A 21,355-nucleotide genomic window follows, 5' to 3' on the forward strand; every position below is an offset into this window, starting at 1 on the left:
ACTTCTATCTACGGAAGATAGAAGTATTGCCCTATCTTCCTTAATTCCTGTAGGAATTAATGTTACTAAGAGTGAGGCACAGCAGAAGAAAAAAAGATTGGGGAGAAGAGGAGAAAGGACAAGGTCTGTTGTTGTTTGTCCTTTGTTCTCAAAGAGGATCATGACATTATGGCTTGTTGATATACTTTCCATAATATACTTTGATATACTTTGCCATGATGTGCAAGTGAATTGGATTTAAGTGAGGGAGGGAGGCTGTTGCAGGGTCACCTGCCTCACTTTCCCCTCCAGAGCCATTTGAGTCCTGTGGCAAGATAATAAATTAGCACGATTGGAGATGACTCTGGATGCTATGGGAAATCTTGACCTTTTTAGATCTTAGCTTTTTTAAGCCAAGATCTTTTATAGGTCTCTGTTTAAATGAAACCACATCCATTCAGTGATTAAGGCTTGGTAGTTATTGAGGCAAAGAATCTCCGTTTTTAGCACAATGGCATAGAAACCAAAAAAGAAATCTAAAACATACTCCCCAAGAAGTTTTCATTTCATGAGAGACTAAAGAAGAAATAAATGAGTAAAAGTCTAGAATAGAAATGGAAGAGAATTGATGAAAAGAACAAGGAAAGCTTGTTGCCTTTTTAAAGAAATAGATGCAGAATAGTAAAAAAAAAAAAAAAATCAACTGTAAGAAAAGAATTTGAAGGGGAAGCTTTTACTATTTAACTAAAAACATTTACCATGTATTAACATGAATCCAAAAAGACAGGAATTGCAATCATGCTGTTGAGGTTGGGAAAGGACCCCAAAAGGTTGAGAGGTGCAGACCAGTGTTGTGAGATTTCTTAAAAGAATTTGCAGGCTGAACCCATATCATAGTGTAAGGGCAAAGTTTATTGTAGTTGCAATGCCGATTAAAGAGGGCTAAAGTCCAGAATTTTAGCAAAGAGACAAATTTATCCAGTTCATGTCATTGATATGCTAATGACATATTAGATTGTTAGAATTATAGCATCCTAAGGTTCGAGAGTCTCAAGATTACTGATATATCTCCCTAACGTTTAAGGGAAGAAATACTATTATATTCTTAGGCCAGAAGACTTACAATCATTGACAGAACAGTGGCATTCTTAGATCAGAGGGCTCCTTAAAATTATTGCTGTCTCACCTAGAATCTATATTTACAACACCAAAAAACAGAAAAGAAAGCTACATTAGGTGGAAAGAAACATAAGACCAACAAACCAATATCAACATTAAATGCATATTTAGATCCTAACAGATTTGAGCTGTTGTTGGATTTAAGTGAGGGAAAAATCAAGGAAAAATTAATTGAATTACCAGAATATATAGATATTAATACAGTAATAGGAGAAGACTAATTTCCCTTTCTATATTAGACATATATACAATCTAAACAAAAGTGAAAAACTAAACCTAAAAAACTGATGGCATCTTCTAATTAGGACTGTTAAAGAATGCATGTATTTTTCTGCTTCACATGGAACTTATACAAAAATTGAAAATATATTATTAGTAATAATGATGGAACAAAACACTAAAATTTCTGGAATGCAGCAAAAGCAGTCTTCAGATAAAAAAAATCCAAAATACGCATTAAAAAATAAAATCAGCAAGTAAATCTAAAATAAGCATGCAGGTAGATTTTGGGGGGGAAAAGGAGAAAGAAAGAGATGAGCTAGAAAGAAACAAAAACCCATAGAAATGATGAAACTAAAAGCTAGTTCTAACTAATTCTATATTTACAAAATTGAAAAGTCTGTAAACAATCTGATTAAAAAGGAATGGGGCAATTAGGTGGTGCAGTAAATAGAGTACCCAGCCCTGGAGTCAGGATCTACTGCCTCAGGCACTTTCTAGCTGTGTGACACTGGGCAAGTCACCTAACTCCTGTAGCCTCGGACAACAACAACAAAAAGGCAGAAAGCCAAATCAACAAAGTGAATAAGGTAAAATCACTACAAAATCAGAATTTTAAAAAATTATCAGAATTTACTATGTAGTAGTTGGTACTAAAACTGAGAACACAAAATTTAGAATACTTTGAAAAATAGTAACGTGAGGCTATTAGAAGACAAATTAGAGAATTTAAATGAGCCAAACTCAGGAAAAAAAAAAATAGAACTAGCTATAAAGGAACTACTAATAACAAAAACTACTGATCTGCATGGATTCACAGGAGAATTCTAATCCATTTTTAAAAATGCCTATAGTATACTTACCTCAAAAATTGAGAAAGAAGATACTCAAACTCCTTTTATGAGAAAAACATAGCCCTAATATCTAAAATCACAGATGAAGTACAGAATATATAAAGTACAAAAGATAAACATAATATAAAGCCCAGGAAAAATTTAAACTAATATCATTAAAGAATGTTAATTCAAAATTTTAAATAAAATCTTCTCAAATATTAGAGTTTTTAATCCAATTTATCTAAGAAATCATTCATTCCAAGTTGTTTTTATAATAGGAAAACAAGGATAGTTTATCATCATAAAAATAATATAATTAATCACATTAAAAACAAAAAGATTTCACAATTAGAGGATTACTTCAATAATGCATAAAAATTTTTTGTGAAAGTATAATACTTAAAGAAAATTCTATAGAATCAGCAAAGTTCTAATTGGTACATTAGCTTCAGACTACAAAAATCAATAATATTTCTTTATATAGTACTAACAAAATCTAAGAAGCAGAAATAGAAAGAGAAATTCCATTCTAGCTAACTATAAGATATATAAAATATTTGAGTTTCAGATTACTAAAAGAAATACTTGTATATATTCAATTACACAGTGTCCTTTAATCAAATAATTATTTAAGTAGCTAGAGTAGCATATATTGCTTTTGATTGTTCAACAACATTACCAAAGTTAATTTGCATTCTTGGTGCTATACTGAACAAAGGGATACTTTGTTTTTTCAATTAGTCAAAATCATCCTTTCTCTCCCCCAACTTTTTCTATACCTTATTTGGAAAATAAAAGAAAAATATAGCTCTTATAATAAATATGAATAATGAAAACATGTTGTTTTTTCATTGGTCATGCCTATATACATATATGGATATGTGATTGTGTATATATGTATATCTCACATTATCTCAATTTATACTCAGAATCCATTACTTCTCTGTCAGGAGAAAGGGAGTATGTTTTATTTTGAATATTCTAGAATAATACTTCATCATTGCATTTATCAGAATTCTTAAATTTTGTAAAGTTTTTTTTTTTTTATAAAATTGTTATCATTTAAATTATTTTCCTGGTTCTGTTTACTTTGCTATGTATCAATTCAAATAAATCTTTACAGCTTTATCCAAAACCATTAGGTTCATAATTTCTTATAGTAAATAACATTTTATTACATTCATATACCATAATTTGTTTGTCCATTTCTCAATTGGTAGGCTTCCCCTTCTCTCAGTTTCTAATTCTTTGCCACCACAAAATGAGCTGCTGTAAATACTTTTGTTTATTCATTTCTTTCTGGTTTTTTTTTTCTTTGATCTTTTTGGCCTATATATAGATATAATAGCATAACTGGGTCCAATAATTTGCATAGGTTAATAATTTTTTTGCCTTAGTTTCAAATTTCTTCTCAGAATTACTGAACCAATTTATAGCTCTTTCAGCAGTACAGTGTTATGGTAGGGTTTGTTGTACAACATAGACAACTAAAAGATGAAATGAGAAGGCATTCCCCAGCAGATAAGGAGTTGAAGAATATCAACAAATAGTTCTCAGGAGTTACAAACTGTTAACAATCATATGAAAGAATACAAGACAATAATAATAAAAGGAATACAAATCAAAACAGCTCTTGTTTGAACTCATATCCAATAAATTGACAAAAATAACCAAAGATAGGAGTAGTCAATGTTTGAGGGGTTGTGGGAAGTTAGACATATGCATATGTTATTTGTGGGGTCCTACATCAGTGTAATTGGAAGACAATTTGGAATTATACAGATAAAATTACTGAAATGTGTAAACTTAATACTCCAAGGAGATCATTGATAAGTTCTCAGATACACCAAAATAATATTTATAGCAGCATTTTTTGTGGTAGCAAATATTTGGAAACAGATTGATTGAGGAATGGCTAAACAACTTGTAGTACATGAATGTAATCCTGATGTTATGAAAAACAAAAGCTTGAATCTAGGGCAACTGATGAGAAACACCAAAAATTTGTGTAGTTCTGTGTGTATAATATCAAGATTATTAAACTCCTGAGTGAGTTGAAAAGGGTTTTTTTGTTTGTTTGTTTGTTTTTTGTTTTTTTTTTTTAAGCTTTGTTGGCAGAAGACTCTAAAAGAAGGAACAGAACTTGTTTCATGTATGGAAAATGACAGAACTATTTAATTCTCATTTTGGTTGTTTTCTTTTAAAGTTAGTGATCTTTAGACTCAGATATTTGTACAAAATTGTATAATAAGGAATTATCTGAATAATGATAGCGAACATTTGCATAGCACTGCGATAAAGCTTTTTGGTATCCAATATTGGATTTAAACCTCATCTTGCTGTGTTGTAGATAATGACAGTTGTTATTATTGTCATTTTCCTGATTAGTAAAATAAGGTGCATGATGCATGATTTCATTATAAGAACAAGTCATACCAGACTAATTTTTATACATTTTTAAAGACAAGGTTAGTAAACTCTTGATGAGGGAAATGCTATAAATATGTTATTCCTTGCGTTCTGCAACATTATTAGTATTAAAATAAGATATATTAATTTTTTAATTTCAGAATTTTGTATTTTATACTTCTTTGCCATAAGTAATATTCATTTAATATTTAGCTTTGAAAGAGAAAGAAATTTTATAAATGGCATAGATTTCCTTGCCTTTTAACATGATTCTTTTCCAAGAAGTTTTCAGATATCATTTATAGAATCTTAGGAGGAAGAAAAAGATCATAATATGTTAAAAATGCAGTTTGGAGTTAACATAATAGCCCCCATTCAATTCTATCCTGGACCACTTACCTTTAAAGTTCCTTCCTTTGATCAGTATTTTAACTGTGAATTTGAAAAGAGAACAAAAACCTTTGTTCTTCTCATTTTCATATAGGGAAAATCTTGAGGCAAGGTTTTAGGCTGAAGAAATAGCATTTATTTATCTCTAGAGAAATTAAAAATGAAGTTTTAAAAATATTTCTACAATAGGTAAGACCATTACTGCTTCCTAATATTTTCATCTGGGAACTTCAATAGGGCTTCAGCATCATATAATCCTTCATAAGTGCTGTGTTTATGAGCTCATATAAGAATTGATGAAGACAAAATGTACATGAGACTTGACTGAGATTGACATTAACGCCAGAGATACACATGCCATAGTGACACTACAGAGGATAGCCAAGCAATGCAAATGGATGCTATTCCTTACCCAGAGAACGCTTGTCTCTTTCTGACCATCATTCCTCATATTATAATTGAGCAGCTTTGTACTTATATACTCTGTGCTTCAATTAATGACTGGTTGCTATTTCTACCAAAGATTTATACAGTGGCAACCTTCTTACTCTAACATACACAGAATCATCAATTTATCTTTACAGGAAATTATTTTTTCTACTACACTACAAAGAGATATTTTCTTTTCTACAAATGTTTGTACTTGTACATTTTTTTATCTTCCAAATAGATTCAGATTCATAATAGTCTTTTTCTCTTGACACAAGTTATCTGATAGTCTCTTGTGATAGTATTATGAACAAGATAAAGAAATGTGGGCTTAATGCTGACTAACATAGTTAAGTGTATTCCAAACCTGATACAGTGATTTTTATTTTTATTTTTTTATTTTGTATTTTTTTTAAATTTTTAAAAATTTTTTATTGACAGAACCCATGCCAGGGTAATTTTTTACAACATTATCCCTTGCACTCACTTCTGTTCCAATTTTTCCCCTCCCTCCTTCTACGCCCTCCCCCAGATGGCAAGCAGTCCTTTATATGTTAAGTAGGTTACAGTATATACTAGATACAATATATGTGTGCAGAACCGAACAGTTCTCTTGTTGCACAGGGAGAATTGGATTCAGAAGGTATAAATAACCCGGGAAGAAAAACAAAAAGGCAAGCAGTTTATATTCATCTCCCAGTGTTCTTTCTTTGGGTGTAGCTGCTTCTGCCCTTCCTTGATCAATTGAAACTGAATTAGCTCTCATTATCGAAAAGATCCACTTCCATCAGAATATATCCTCAAATAGTATCGTTGTTGAGGTATATAATGATCTCCTGGTTCTGCTCATTTCACTCAGCATCAGTTCATGTAAGTCTTGCCAGTCCTCTCTGTAGTCATCCTGCTGGTCATTTCTTACAGAACAATAATATTCCATAACGTTCATATACCACGATTTACTCAACCAAGTCTTATAAGTGTGCAGTTGAATTTTTTTTTTTATTCTTGTACTATTGAAAGGAAAAATGTCCAACTATTTGGAGGAGGAGGGAAAGACCTGTATAAAATTTTAGTGTGTAATAAAATCAATATAAATTAATAGTGTGACAAATTTAGAAGCATAGTGCCCACAACAAATGATGTTACAACACTGTTATATTCTGCCATGGTTCTTCAGATAGTATACAAACATTTGTAAGCATTTACTATGTGCCAGCAGGTAACAATATGATCCCTACCTTCAAGACCCTCTTACATTCTAACGGGAAGGCAACATGTAAGCAATTATGTGCATACAGTATAAATGGAAAGAGATAATCCCAGAGAGAAGGCGCTAGAAATGAGGCATTAGAGTTGGAATACAGAGACTGGGAAAGTCTTCCTGCAGATGAGACCTGAGCTGAGACTTGGAGACCAAGGAAGGGAGGAGGAGGTGGAAGCAGAAATGGGGACAATCAAAGAAAAAACATTGTCTGGAAATAAAGTGTCTGTCATTTGCAAAGAACAAAAGTCAAGAAAACTGGAAGGAAGTGTAAAGTATAAGAATAATGGAAAAACAGAAAGTTATAAAGATTATGAACGATTTAAAAAGCCAAATGGATGATTTCATATTTGATCCTGATATAATAGGGAGCCACTGGAATTTATTGAAGGGGTATATGTGTGAGAGAGAGACAGACAGACAAATGAATGAAAGAAGGGAGAGAGATTGTGTCTCTTTTGATAGATTTGTGACTGAAGTGGAGGATAGATTTAAGGCAAGAATTCCAATTAGAACACTGTTGCAGTAGTTGAGATGATGAACACCTGTACCTAGAATGGCTGCTTTGTGAGTGGGGAAAAAGGCAGCATATATAAAAATACTTTGGAGGGAGAAACTATAAGACTTGATGGTTAGAACATATCTAAAGTGCCATAGTTTTGAGCAGTATATTTTATAAGAGATGGAATCAAATTTTGTTTTTCATTTAGAGGAAGATGATGGACTTAGTTGAAGCCTTTGGAAATGATAGTATGTATATAATTAGCTTGGAAAAAAGAAAAAATGGAGCTTAGGAATTACTAGTATAAAGAATAATCTAGATAACCAAAGAAGAAAGGAGAAAAATATAGCCCACTTCATTCTTGGCAAAGATTGGGGACTATGAATATTATATATGCTGCCACATAATGGATGTGTTGTTTAGTTTTATAGAACTGCAGTTTTCTTTTTTGATGCAATGAATGACTATTCAGGTGTCAAAGGAGATGACTGTGCAGGCTTGGGGATGGCAATGGTAAATGGATTTGAAATTTAAAAGGATGTAAGTATGAGATTAATTTTTAAAAAAGAAAAGTACTTTCAAACAAATTTTTTTTATCATTATGCATTTTAAAATTCTCCTCACCTTAAGGAGTGTAAACATGTAAAAAATTTGTTAATGGTACTTTTGAGTAATTTGGAACATTTTTTTTCTTTTTTTGTGAACAGTTATTTGAAAGATTTACAAAGCTGATAGTATATGAGTAGCATAACTGATCCCTTTTCTACATTTGACATTGTTAACTCACTGAGGAGTTAATCTCCAATGTTTTGATTTACATAGACATTGACTAAATATTAATGATATAATGTTTATCATTTTTCTTTATACATGAAACAGATTCTGTTTAGTTTACATAATGAGTAACTAAAGTAATAATTTAAAATGTTTGCAATGACATCATTCATAAAAATGGAAAATTCTGGCAAGTTTTTGTGTAAATATGTTTCTCTGATGGGTGTACATATGATCAGTCTACTTATAACCTTTTCTTTTGTAGTTCTCAATAAAGACTAAAATTTAAGTAGTATTGGTTTGAATAATGTTCTTATTCTGATAGAGAAGAAAAAGCTGGATCACTTACCAGTAACTGGAGTTCTATTGGGTAATCTCCACAGATCCACATACTTTGAAGTTCTTGTGAATGCCTCGAGGACCATGGAACCGTTGAAATTTCAAATTTCAGGAAGGTAAGCAAGTACACTGAAGCATGTCTCTAGCATCTCCCAAATTCCCCTCCCCCACTTTCTTACATATACATCTGTACTGCATGCCCCCTCAGTTCCAGAGGATGACCATCCTGAAGATTCTGATGCTGTACAGAATGGCAAGACAGTGTGGATCTGTGAGGGAAAAGACCCAATAGGATAACTCCAGTTGCTGGTAAGTAATCCAGTTTTCATAGACTTGAGACATTTTCAAGTCTCTTCTCTTTGAAAATAATCTAAACATAAGAGAAGTTGGTATAAGGGAGAGACATTTTAGTCTTAAGTTGTTTATCGTTTCAGGAATTTAGAATCTTTTGTTGTTAAATTTAGAAAGCTTATTTTTTTACATAGTTAAGAGATAATATCCCATTTCACAGACTCTCATATTTTTCCAAAATTTGTATAAATCAATCTTGGTAAATTGAATTACATTTTTGAAAGCACTAGAAAAGCTTATAGATCCCTATTCTTTTTATAATGTATGCAACAAATGCCCCTAAGTTAATTGTTAGTTACATTGTGATTTGCTTTAGATTTACTCAGAACAGAATATATCTGTATTTTTCGTTATAGATGGCATTTTCCTGTTAAAAATATAACAGTGGACAAATCAATCAATAAAAATAGCAAAAGTAGCTAATATCCTGAAATAATATATATGCTGAAACAATAGAAATAATATCCAAAAAATAAATAAGTCTTAAAAATATTTTACTTTAGCAAGGCTAATGATGCTGCTTTGGGGAAATTACTAGTTTCTTAAAGGATAGATTTATTTAAATTCTTTAGGTGGACCTCTGAACATTTATTTTAACCAACAGACTTCATGAGTCCAGTAAAAAAATGGTAGACTTGATATTCCTCACATATAATACTTTACTTACAATTTTAGTGCCTTTACATTTTCCAGCCCAGAATGTACTTTCTTCTCACCTCAAACCCTATGTTTCTTCTGAGGCTCAGCTCAAATACAATTTTCTACATATGAAGCCTTTCCTGATCCCTACAAATGCTAGTGTCCGTTCATTCAAACTTATCTTGTATTTAACTTTTTTTTTCTCTATTTTATATATCCTTATATCCTTGTTATCTCCCTCCTTAAAATGCAACCTCCCTGGGAGTAGAGATTATTTCATTCTTTGTATTCTAGATGATTAATTATTCTGTCTTAGTAGAGAAAGTTCCTTACCAGGAACTCAGGCCAATAAAATCAGTGTTGTGATTAAAAAAAAAAAAACAAAACAAACAAACAAAAAAAAACCCAACCTCACCAAACAGCTAATAACACTTTTTTTTTCTTTCTGATTCTTCATAGGAATGTTAGTAATATCAGCATTTTAGTGTGAATTAGGGAAAGAAAGTAGGTTATTATTAATGTAAACATTTTTGCTGTAGCATTTATAAAGGTCTTTGTTGGCATTTCACAGAAAAAGAACCTTAGCTACAGTTCTTGCCCTATAATACTTTATAGTACAATTTGTTATGGTTAATATTTGTGAAAATAATTTGTGGTAATAGAAAATCTGTCTGATGTTTTAATCTATTTACTTAGAAGAGTATGACTGAATTTAGTTTTTAAAGCACAAAATAATTTATTTTAGCAATAGCCTCCTTAAAAAATTGAGCAGCCATATCAAGTTTCATAGAAGATGTTTAAGACAATACTGTTTTCCCTCATGGAAAAATAAATAAAAAATTTTGGGTATAATAATAATGCCTTTTGAAAGTCAAGTGATCAGTTTTACTTGAGTGCTTTTTATTTATTTTATTTTATTTTATTTTTTAAATTTTATTTTATTTAATAACAACTTTGTATTGACAGAATCCATGCCAGGGTAATTTTTTACAACATTATCCCTTGCACTCACTTATGTTTCGTTTTTTTCCCCTCCCTCCCTCCACCCCCCCCCCCCAAGATGGCAAGCAGTCCTATATATGTTAAATATGTTGCAGTATATCCTAGATATAATACATATTTGCAGAACCAAACAGTTCTCCTGTTGCACAGGGAGAATTGGATTCAGAAGGTAAAAATAACTCGGGAAGAAAATCAAAAATGCAAATAGTTCACATTCGTTTCCCAGTGTTCCTTCTTTGGGTGTAGCTGTTTCTGTCCATCATTTATCCATTGAAACTCAGTTAGGTCTCTTTGTCATAGAAATCCACTTCCATCAGAATACATCCTCATACAATATCGTTGTCGAAGTGTATAATGATCTCCTGGTTCTGCTCATCTCACTTAGCATCAGTCCATGTAGGTCTCTCCAAGCCTCTCTGTATTCATCCTGTTGGTCATTTCTTACAGAACAATAATATTCCATAACATTCATATACCACAATTTACCCAGCCATTCTCCAATTGATGGGCATCCATTCATTTTCCAGTTTCTAGCCACTACAAACAGGGCTGCTACAAACATTTTGGCACATACAGGTCCCTTTCCCTTCTTTAGCATTTCTTTGGGATATAAGCCCAATAGAAACACTGCTGGATCAAAGGGTATGCACAGTTTGATAACTTTTTGGGCATAATTCCAGATTGCTCTCCAGAATGGTTGGATTCGTTCACAACTCCACCAATAATGCATCAGTGTCCCTGTTTTCCCGCATCCCCTCCAACATTCATCATTATTTTTTCCTGTTATCTTAGCCAGTCTGACAGGTGTGTAGTGATATCTCAGAGTTGTCTTAATTTGCATTTCTCTGATCAATAGTGATTTGGAACACTCATGTGAGTGGTAATAGTTTCAATTTCATCATCTGAAAATTGTCTGTTCATATCCTTTGACCATTTATCAATTGGAGAATGGCTTGATTTTTTATAAATTTGAGTCAGTTCTCTATATATTTTGGAAATGAGGCCTTTATCAGAACCTTTAATTGTAAAGATGTTTTCCCAGTTTGTTGCTTCCCTACTAATCTTGTTTGCATTCGTTCTGTTTGTACAAAGGCTTTTTAATTTGATATAATCAAAATTTTCTATTTTGTGATCAGTAATGATCTCTAGTTCATCTTTGGTCACAAATTTCTTTCTCCTCCACAAGTCTGAGAGATAAACTATCCTATGTTCCTCTAATTTATTTATAATCTCGTTCTTTATGCCTAGGTCATGGACCCATTTTGATCTTATCTTGGTATATGGTGTTAAGTATGGGTCCTTGCCTAATTTCTGCCATACTAATTTCCAGTTATCCCAGCAGTTTTTATCAAATAATGAAATCTTATCCCGAAAGTTAGATTCTTTGGGTTTGTCAAACAAGTGCTTTTTATTTTGAGATTGAATTATGTTTAAATTCCAATTCATTCTTTCATATCGCTGATTTTTTTTTGTTGTTCAGTCATTTCAATTGTGTCTGAGTCTTTGTGATCCCATTTGGGGGTTTTCTTGGCAAAAATTCTGTAGTGGTTTCCCATTTCCTTCTCCAGCTCATTTTACAGATTAAGAATTGAGGCAAGCAAAACTTAAGTGATTTGTTCAGAGTACACATTTGAACTCATAAAGATGAGGCTTCCTGATTCTAAGCCCAGTACTCTATTCAGTGTACCACCTAGTTACATATATACCACTGATTACAAATCAACCAACCTTGGTTGGCTGATGGTTCATTTTAGGCTTACTTGAGTCTTTAGTCTAAAATGAGGTCTTACTAAATGTATGAGATAACATTAGCTCTTGTAAATCAAGAGTGCATTTTTTTACATTTAAAAGGAGGTTTCCAGATATGGATAAAGTGTATATATAGTTTGGTGGTATATTAAACAAAGTGCTGAACTTTTGAGAAGACCTGAATTTGAATCCTACTTCAAAGCTTGGTATATTTTAATTATTTTGAGAAAGATCATTTTATTTGACAAATTTAGAATTTGACTGGTCCATTTTAAAATGTAGAATTCACTTATACTTTAGTTGCAAGGCAAAATTGGAAAGCAATAATACAAGATAGCATTTATTTAATGCTTTCTGGTTTGCAAAATGCTTTCCATGTTATTTCATTTAATCCTTTCAATAACTCTGGAGATGGGTGCTTTTATAAATTCTGTTTTACACCTTAGGAAACTGACATAGCTAGTAAGTTTCTGAGGCTGGATTTGAATTTGGGTCTTTCTGAATACAGATTTAGTGCTTGATGCACTGCACCACCTTGTCACCCAACTTGTAGAAGGAGTATAATTTTGTATATATTTTATTAAAGAAGAAAAAATCATTTAGAACTCAGAGGTATTTAGTTTAACTAAATGTTGGGGGCCGGGCCAGGTCACAGGAAAACGGGAAACCACAACAGAGACTGCCTCTTCTAGCTTCCCCGAGCCTGACGGGGCTTCGGACGTCTCCGGCCCTCCTCTTGGAGACGGGAGGAGGGAATCACCAGACAGAGAGCCGAGGTGGATAGAATGTAATGATGTTTATTGATGTTACAAGTCAGCCGTGTCTCCCCAAACCGTTCCGTGCCGCTCTTTTTTATAGCTCTTTTCCTTCCTCCTTGCTGTACACCAATCAGGAGAGTCCTCCCCAATCCCTCCCCGAAGGAGGAGCCCAACCTTACTGTGCCTCCCCTGTCCCCCAACCAGTCCAGGCTCCACCACGCCGGCAGTGCCAGCGTGGTAGTCCAGGGATCCAGGTTAGGGTGGGCCTGACACAAAGGCGTCTCAACTCACTCCAGGAGGGTCAGGTCCAGAGCCTCTTACAACTAAAATCTGAAATACTAATTTCTTCAACAACAACTGGTCATCCTGCCTTCATTTGAAGATCTACAGTGAAACATGTCCATCTCCTGGAACAACTTGTTACATTTTTTTAATAACTCATTATTAGGACTTTTTCCTTCATGTTGAGCTAAAATCTGGCAGTAACTTTTACCATTCTGCCCTCCAAAGCTGAGTAGAATAGACCTCATTTCTTTCTCTTCTATAATACAATAATAAGAATAGAAGTAGAGATAGTAGTACTGGTGGTGGTAATAGTAGCAAGCAGTAGCAGCTCACTCAGTCAGTAGGCTTTTATTAAGCACTGCTTATGAATTAGGCTGTTGATTGTTTTTCGTTCTTAGAGAGGACTGTGATATAAGTGAGCTGATGCCATGACATGCAAGTGAATTGGATTTAAGTGAGGGAGGGCTGGTCAAGGTCACCTGCCACACTTTCCTTTCCAGAGCCATTGGGCTTCAGTGGCCAGATATAGATCAGGATGACTTGAGATTGCCCTGGATACAGGGGGAGATCTCGGCCTCTTTAAGCTAGGGTCTTCTACAGGTCTCAGTTTGACTGACACTATGCCCATTCATTGATTAAGTTAGGTAAAATATGAAGCAAAGAATGGAGTCTTTTTGCTAGATGGAAAAAAATTCCAATCTGAGAGAGAGAGACCCCCAGGTCTTCTGGCCCAAACAGAAACAGTTGCTATTTAAGTTCACTTTAGTCAAGGCCCAAATAATTACCAATTGGGACTTATTGGCCAATCAATGAGAGCTAGATAATTTGGATTTAAGGCTTGGTCCATAAAAACAAAACCAGGTAAATCCCAAGGTATCTTGGGAGGTTTCATTGGTAAGGAAAAAAAAAAGGAAGGGAGGGAGGAAAGAAGGAAAATAGGTAGGTAAAGATAGATTGGTAGGTAGTTGGGTATGTTGTCCAACTGACCAATTACTTGGATCCCAGTAGGGCAGCTTTACTTAAAGAGTTTGTCCTTCGTTTTCAAAGAGGGACATCGGGGAAGTGTTGACATGACATGTAAGTGAATTGGCTTTAAGTGAGGATGGGCTATGTAGAGTCAGCACCCTCACTTTCTCCTCCAGATCCATCTGAGTTGTGTAGACAGAAGTCAAATCATGTGCCAGGCAGTGTGCTAAGTGCTGGGGAAAGCTAAGAAAAAGCAAAAATAATTCCTGCCGTGAAAAAAAAAATAATAAAAGCATTGAAACAAGGGTGGTAATATTTGCATAATTACATGTATATTTATAAGATATGTTCAAAGTGTGAATGAATAAATGAATGAAGAAAACATTAAATATACTGACACTACCAAGAGAAAAGCGAGACAATATAGACAATCTTTGCTCTAAAGGAGCTCACATAATTAGAGGAAACAATATATATAGGTGGTAACTTTATACAGGAAGACACTAGTATCTGTGTGGGAAAACTTCCTGCAGAAAGCAGTTTTTGAACTGAGTCTTAAAGAAAGCCAGTGTTTCTAAGAGCAATTGGGAGGATATAGTCTTGTTTTAGACGAACAACTAGTGAAAAGGTCATGTGTAAGGAATAGCAAATAAATCATTATGATATAGAATTGTGCTTTATGAAGGAGTAGTAATATGAAAGAATGTAATAAAGATAGGAATGTTGTGAAAAGGTTTAAATATCAAACAGAGGAATTAATATTTGGCCTTAAAGGTAATAGGGAACCACTGAGTTTATTAAATAGTAGTAGACAAAAAAATCTACACTTGTATAAGATCACTTTTATATGGTACTTCAAAGTTTGTAATACATTTTACATATATTATTCCGTTTGATCCTTAGTGGAGAAAGTTCAGAATCCAAAGCTTAAAAGTCTCAGGAATATCAGTGTTCCTCTATACCCAATAGCTGTACTTTTCAATTGACCCTGGCAATCATCATTGACAAGTGCAATTCTGGGAGAGAAATTGGGTCCTTACTTTTCTACCACCAGCCACCATTGGGTAGACAAGATAACTGAACTAGCAAGATACCCTGAAAGGATAAACAGGAGTTAGTATATACACTCAGATGAACTCATCCCAGTCACTATCTTCATTCAGACCCTGAGAGAAACATCCCTGGACCTTAATCTCAAGAATTCTGAAGACATGAGTGACCCTTAAGCTCCTCCAGACTTGTTTCCAGCTTGGCTCTTGCAGGATTAGCATCAGTTTGTTATTTGACAGGGAGTGATTAAATTAAGATAAGACAATGATCTGATCAATATTCTGCCTGTCTTACATCCCTAGGAACTGAAAGATCTCATGGATGTAATTGCTGAACTACTGTCTGATCTTTGAAAAGTTGTGAATTATGGAGAGGTCCTTTAACTCAGGAGAAGGGCAAATGTCCCTACTTTCAAAAAGGGAAGAAGGTAAATTCTTCAGAGTGTAGCCTGATGAACTTGCTTTTGATTCCTGTCAAAATTCTAGAAAATGCTATTAAAAGGAATGGTTGGTAAACACTTAAAAAAGGAAATAGTAATCATTAGAGGCTAGCATAGATTTACCAAGAAGTCATGTAAAAACATGCTCAGTTGGTAGAGCTATGAATTGGTCCAGCCATTCCAAAAATCAATTTACAACTTTCCCCCAAAAATTTACTAAACAGAACATATTCAGCAATATCACTCCTAAATCCATATCCCACATAGATCAAAGAAAAATAACTGTACAAACAAAAATATTTTTAGCAGTTCTTTGTGGTGGAAAATAAATAGAAACTAAGGGAATGTCCATCAATTGGTAAACATATGAACAAATTATGATATATGGATATGATGGAATATTATTCTGCTATAAAAATAATGAAGGTGACAATTCATAGAAATCTGGAAGGACTTGGATGAAATGATGCAGAATGAAGTGAAAAGAACTAGGACCGCAATTGATGGAATAGCAACATTGTAAAGACAAAACAACTTTGAAAGACTTAAGAACTGTAATCAAAGAAATGACCAACTGCCATTTTAGAGGAGATGAAGTGCAAATTGAGCTGTATTTTTTGGACATCAGTATGAGAATTTGTTTTGCTTGACTATGCATACTTGTTAGAAGAGTTGTTTTTTTTTTTTCAGTGGTGTTGGAAAGGAGACAAAATATATTTTTGTTGATTGAAAAAAATAAGATATAAATTAAAAGTCATTTTAGTCTAACTTTATTTTTTTAATCTATCCTATTACTTTAAACAATGGATCATAGGAATGCCATAGATATTATCTGTCTGAAATTCATGAAGCATTAAACCATTACTATGTATTTATCATGAACAAACAAATGTATAGTTGAAATGAAGAATAAAAACCCTAATAAATCTTTAAGCTGCAAAGTTACTTTATTTGTTTAGACACATAAACTTTAGCAAAGATTGTTACTTTGATTGTTAATAACTTGAATAACAATTCCTTTTCCTTTTCCCCTTCCAATTTCTTTTCTTTAAAAATGTAAAACCTTTGCTCTAGTTATTTTTATAGTAATTAAATATATGATTTTTTTTGTTTTGTATTGTCCCGTGTATTTTTTTTTAATTTTAACTTTTTTAAATTAACAGTCATTTAAAGCAAATTTACTTACTTTCCTCTCCCATGAGGCAAAACACATTTAAAAGATCCCACTTTGACATGTCCAAAATGCTTAGTCTGTTAAACATTCTCTTCTGGGAGATAGGTGATAGGTTCAGTTTTACTCCAAATCAGTTCATATGTACAGTTCTTCCATATATCATTAGTGATACTGCAATAATATTCCTTTAGTTAATAATCCTAATTTTAGTTCTCCAATTGATGAACATTCCCACAATTTCTAATTCTTTTCTAATATAAAAGGAGCTGTTACAAATACTCTGTAGATTCTTTTTTCCTCTTTTTTGGATCACTTTGGACTATAGACTTAGTGGAGGTATTAATGGGTCAAAGTGCATGCATATTTGAATAATTTTGGGGTTATGGTTCCTTCTTGCTTTGAAAAATGGCTGGAAAAAATTAACAGCTCCACCAACAATGCATTAATGTTTCTGCTTTAACAAAGCCCCTCAAACCTTGTCACTATCCCTTTTTTTGTTATTTTAGCTAATATATCAGCATATATTGAATTGGAAGTTCAGATTTGCATTTCTCTAATTATTAGTGATTTTGAAATTTTTTTTAATGTGGATATTGATAGCTTGGATTTCTCCCTGTTTATAGAGAGAAATTGCCTGTGTATTTGCTTTGGCTGTTTATTAGTTGGGAAATGACTCTTATAAATTTGAATCAATTACTTAAGTATCCAGGAAATGAGATCCTTTTAGAAGAAACTTGGTGCAAAGTCTTTTTTTTCCCAATTGTCTTTCCCTTTTACTTTTAATCGTATTATTTTTGTCTCTGAAAATAAGAAAACTTTTTTATTTAATGTAATCCACACTGTCCATTTTATTTCCTATGAAGGGGAGAAAGAAATAAGCATTTTTATAGGCTTACTATTCAGCAAACATTGTTCTAAACACTTTACAAGTATTATCTTTATTTCATTTTTACAATAGCTATGCAGGGTAGATACTATTATTCTTGTTTTACAGTTGAGGAAACCGAGGCAAACAAATTAAGTAACTTACCTAAGGTCACATAGTAAGTTTCTAAAACTGGATTTGAACTCAGATCTTCCTATGATAGAGGATAGGCCCACTATCCTAGCCACTCTATCACCTGGGTGCTCCTAAATATTTTATTCTTTATCCTCTTTTTCTCTTTTTTGGTCATGAATCCTTTTTCTATGCATAGATCTGACAAGTAATTTCCTTGCTTTAATTTAAGATATTACCCATGATAAGTCATGTATCCATTTAAGCATTGGGGTATATAGTATGAGAAGTTTTGATTTCTTATTTGTGCCAAATTACTTTCCAATTTTCCCAGCTATTTTTGTAAAATAGTGAATTCTTACAATATTCGTTTAGATCTTTGAATTTTTCAAAGATGAGGTTGCCATGTTTGTTTGTTTTATTATATTGTATACTTAATCTTCTAATTAGAACCAAATTGTTTCAGTTATTATTGTTTTATAGTATAGTTTGAGATCTGGTACTGCTAGTACCCCTTCCCTCTCACTTTTCAGTCTTTCACTTAAGATTCCTTTGAGATTTCTTTTAGGGTTTCCTTGAAGTATCTTTTGTGCTTCCAGCTAAACTAACATTATTTTTTCTAGTTATATAAAGTAGTACTTTGTTAATTAAATTGGCACGGCACTGAATAAGTGCACTAATTTAGGTAGTATTGTAGTTTTGGGAATATTGGATAGCCTTACCCACAAGCATTTAATATGCCTTCAGTTACTTTAGAGTGGTCTTTATTTGTTCAAAAAATACTTTGTAGTTTTCATTACTATAGTTCCTCTTATGTGTCTTGACAGGTACATTCCCAACAATTTTATATGTTCTGTAATTATTTTGAATGGAATTTATATAAATGCTGGGGATAAGGGGCAGCTAGATGGTGCAATGGATAGAGCACCAACCCTGAAATCAGGAGGACCTGAGTTCAAATCTGGTCTCAGACACTTAACATTTCCTGGCTGTGTGACCTTGAGCAAGTCACTTAACCCCAATTGCCTCAGCAAAAAAAAAAAAAAAAAAATGCTGGGGATATGTGCCAGTTATTTTTTGTCCTACAACTTTGCTGAAGTTATTATTTCATTTACTTTTTTTGTTGACTCTCTAGCATTTTTTTAAATAAATTATGTTATCTACAAAATCTTTTTATGCTAAGTTTATGTTTATTTTCACAGTCTCTTTTCTTTGTCTTATTGCTGTTGCTAGCATTTTTAGCAGTATACATAAAAATAATAATCATACTTTTATCCTAGAAAAGAATGTCCTAGGAAAGTCTTCTAGTTCATCTTCATTTTATATAATTCCTACTTGTGTTTTTATGTAGATTTATTGTTGAGTCATTCAGCTATCTGACTCTCTGTGACCCCAAGGACTAGCATGCTAATATAATATCTTTGGCAAAAATGCTACAATGATTTGCTCTTTCTTTCTCCAATGGATTAAGGCTAACAGGTTTATTGAACCTGCTCAGGCTCACACAGCTGGAAAGTTTTTGACACCAAATTTGAATTCAGGTCCTCCTGGCTCCAGAGGCCTGTGCTCTATCTTACTATGTTACCTAGCTGTCCTTTTGGCTTCCTTTAAAAAGAACAATTTAACTTACTTTTTCAGGATTTTCAGGATTATTGTTTATTTGACTTTTTGAAATTTGTTGACTTTCCAATTCTTTTAGTTACACATCCAATTCTTAGAATTAATCCTTTTCTCTTTTGTAATGAAAGGACTGTTTTGATAGTGTCTCCTAAATTTTTATATATTTTCTAATTGCCAGCATTTTCTTTGATATTAACCATTTTTCTATTATTCTTTGATTGTTTCTGTGATTTATTTCAGGTTAATTTAATATATAATTTTAATTGTTTCTTACATTGTAGCCCATAAAAGATGTTTAATATTTGTTTATTTCCTGCATTTGTGAGGTTTTTAATGTCTTAATGCATGGTTAGTTTTTGTTAGTTGCCATGTCCAGCTAAGAAGTACATATATGCAAAAACACATACACATACTACATATTCCTTTTTCTTCATGTTAGATTGTTAACTTTGCTTTTCTTTGTATCCCCAGCACTTAACACATTGCCTGGCACTTAAATCCTTGCTGGATGTTCATATTTAGCACCTAATATGTGCCAGGCACCCAGAAGTGACTGAAGTACAAATAAGAAAAAAAAAAAAGATAATCCCTGCCTTGAAGGAGCTGAAAGTCTAATGGGCAAAGACAATACACAAAAGGAAGCTTAAGAGGGTGGAGGGTGGGAAATGGGATGTAGCTAATGGGAAACATTGCACCTTCTGAGCTCTTTTTAAATGGAGGCTTGAGAGGAAATATTTGTTCTTGCCCTAAGTCAGAGAGACAGAAACAGAGGCTACTGATGAAGTATAAATACTAAAGCAGATGCCATTTCTGTGATGATGATTTTTCTGGTGATGATATTTTCTTGGGAACATGGTGATAGCAGAATCCAAGGATTATAACAGCTGAAAAGATTGCTAGAGAATTTTCAAAAATTCCATCCAGGTTTTTAACTTCTTTTTTATTTCTTGGGGAAAATTTTCTGTGTCTAAAGATACATTTATACTATTATACTTTTACTGTTTCTCTGTAATTCCATTTACTTTTTAAGAAATTATGAATTCCTTATCTCATGGGGCTTTGTTGAAATCATTTCACTTAGTATCTGGAGTTGTCTAAAGTGTACCATTATATCATTTGTAAAAAGCATCACTTTGTTTCCTTGTTTGCTTATTCCCTCAGTTTCTTTTTCTTATATGTTTGTTATAGCTAACATTTGTATCACTAGATTGAATAGTAATGGTGATGATTCAATTCCTTGCTTTACTCTCATCTTATTAGAAGGGCTTTACTATTTTTTCATTATATAATAATGACGTAGGTATAAGAATATATTATTATGTAATATATAATCATATAACTGCTTTTATATATAAATATTTTTGTTTAATTATTTGAGTTGTATCTGACTGTGACTTCATTGGGAGGTTTTTTTTTTTTTGGCAAAGAAACTGGAGTGTTTTGTTATTTTTCTTCTCCTGCTCATTTTATAGATAAGGAAACTGAGACCAAGAGGGTTAAATGAGTTGTCCAAGGTCGGACATGTCTAGTTTCTGAGATCAGATTTGAACTTAGGTCTTCCCCTCTGGGCTATCTAACTGCCCTGATAGAAGTATAATTTGTTTACTATATTAAGGAGAATCCCATTTATTTCTATGGTTTCTAGAGTTTTTAAAAGCAGCAAGTGTTGAATTTTGTCAAAAGCTTTTTCAGTGTCTGTTAGTAATCTTGTTTATTATTATTTTTAATTTTTGGCTGAGACAATTGGGGTTAAGTGACTTGCCCAGGGTCACATACCAGCAAGCATTAAGTGTCTGAGGCCAGATTTGAACTAAGGTCCTCCTGGTATCAGAGCAAGTTTCTATCTACTGCGCCACCTAACTACCCCTTGTTTTTTATTATTTATATCATTAATATTTTTAAAATGTTTACATTCTTCCTTACAGTGAACCAACTTCCCATTTCTGGTATAATAAACTCATCTTGGTCTCCTATATAATCTTTGTAATATGCCAAATCCTGCTTGATG

The 21,355-nt window shown here is 32.9% G+C and overlaps 1 protein-coding gene across 3 annotated transcripts in view; it reads left to right on the forward strand.

Annotated features, from left to right (window-relative positions):
- Window positions 1–21,355, forward strand: part of YAF2 (YY1 associated factor 2) — an 89,341-nt gene that overhangs the window by 33,176 nt on the left and 34,810 nt on the right. For 2 of the 3 annotated variants that reach the window (XM_052001470.1, XM_052001472.1), the window contains exon 3: window positions 8,362–8,433. The exons of the other annotated variant lie outside the window; for it this stretch is intronic. In XM_052001470.1, the coding sequence (XP_051857430.1) occupies window positions 8,362–8,433 (72 nt within the window). The remainder of the gene's footprint in view (window positions 1–8,361; window positions 8,434–21,355) is intronic. 3 annotated transcript variants of the gene reach the window in all.

This window comes from Antechinus flavipes, chromosome 5 (genome assembly GCF_016432865.1).
Source record: "Antechinus flavipes isolate AdamAnt ecotype Samford, QLD, Australia chromosome 5, AdamAnt_v2, whole genome shotgun sequence".
Lineage (NCBI taxonomy): Eukaryota > Metazoa > Chordata > Mammalia > Dasyuromorphia > Dasyuridae > Antechinus > Antechinus flavipes.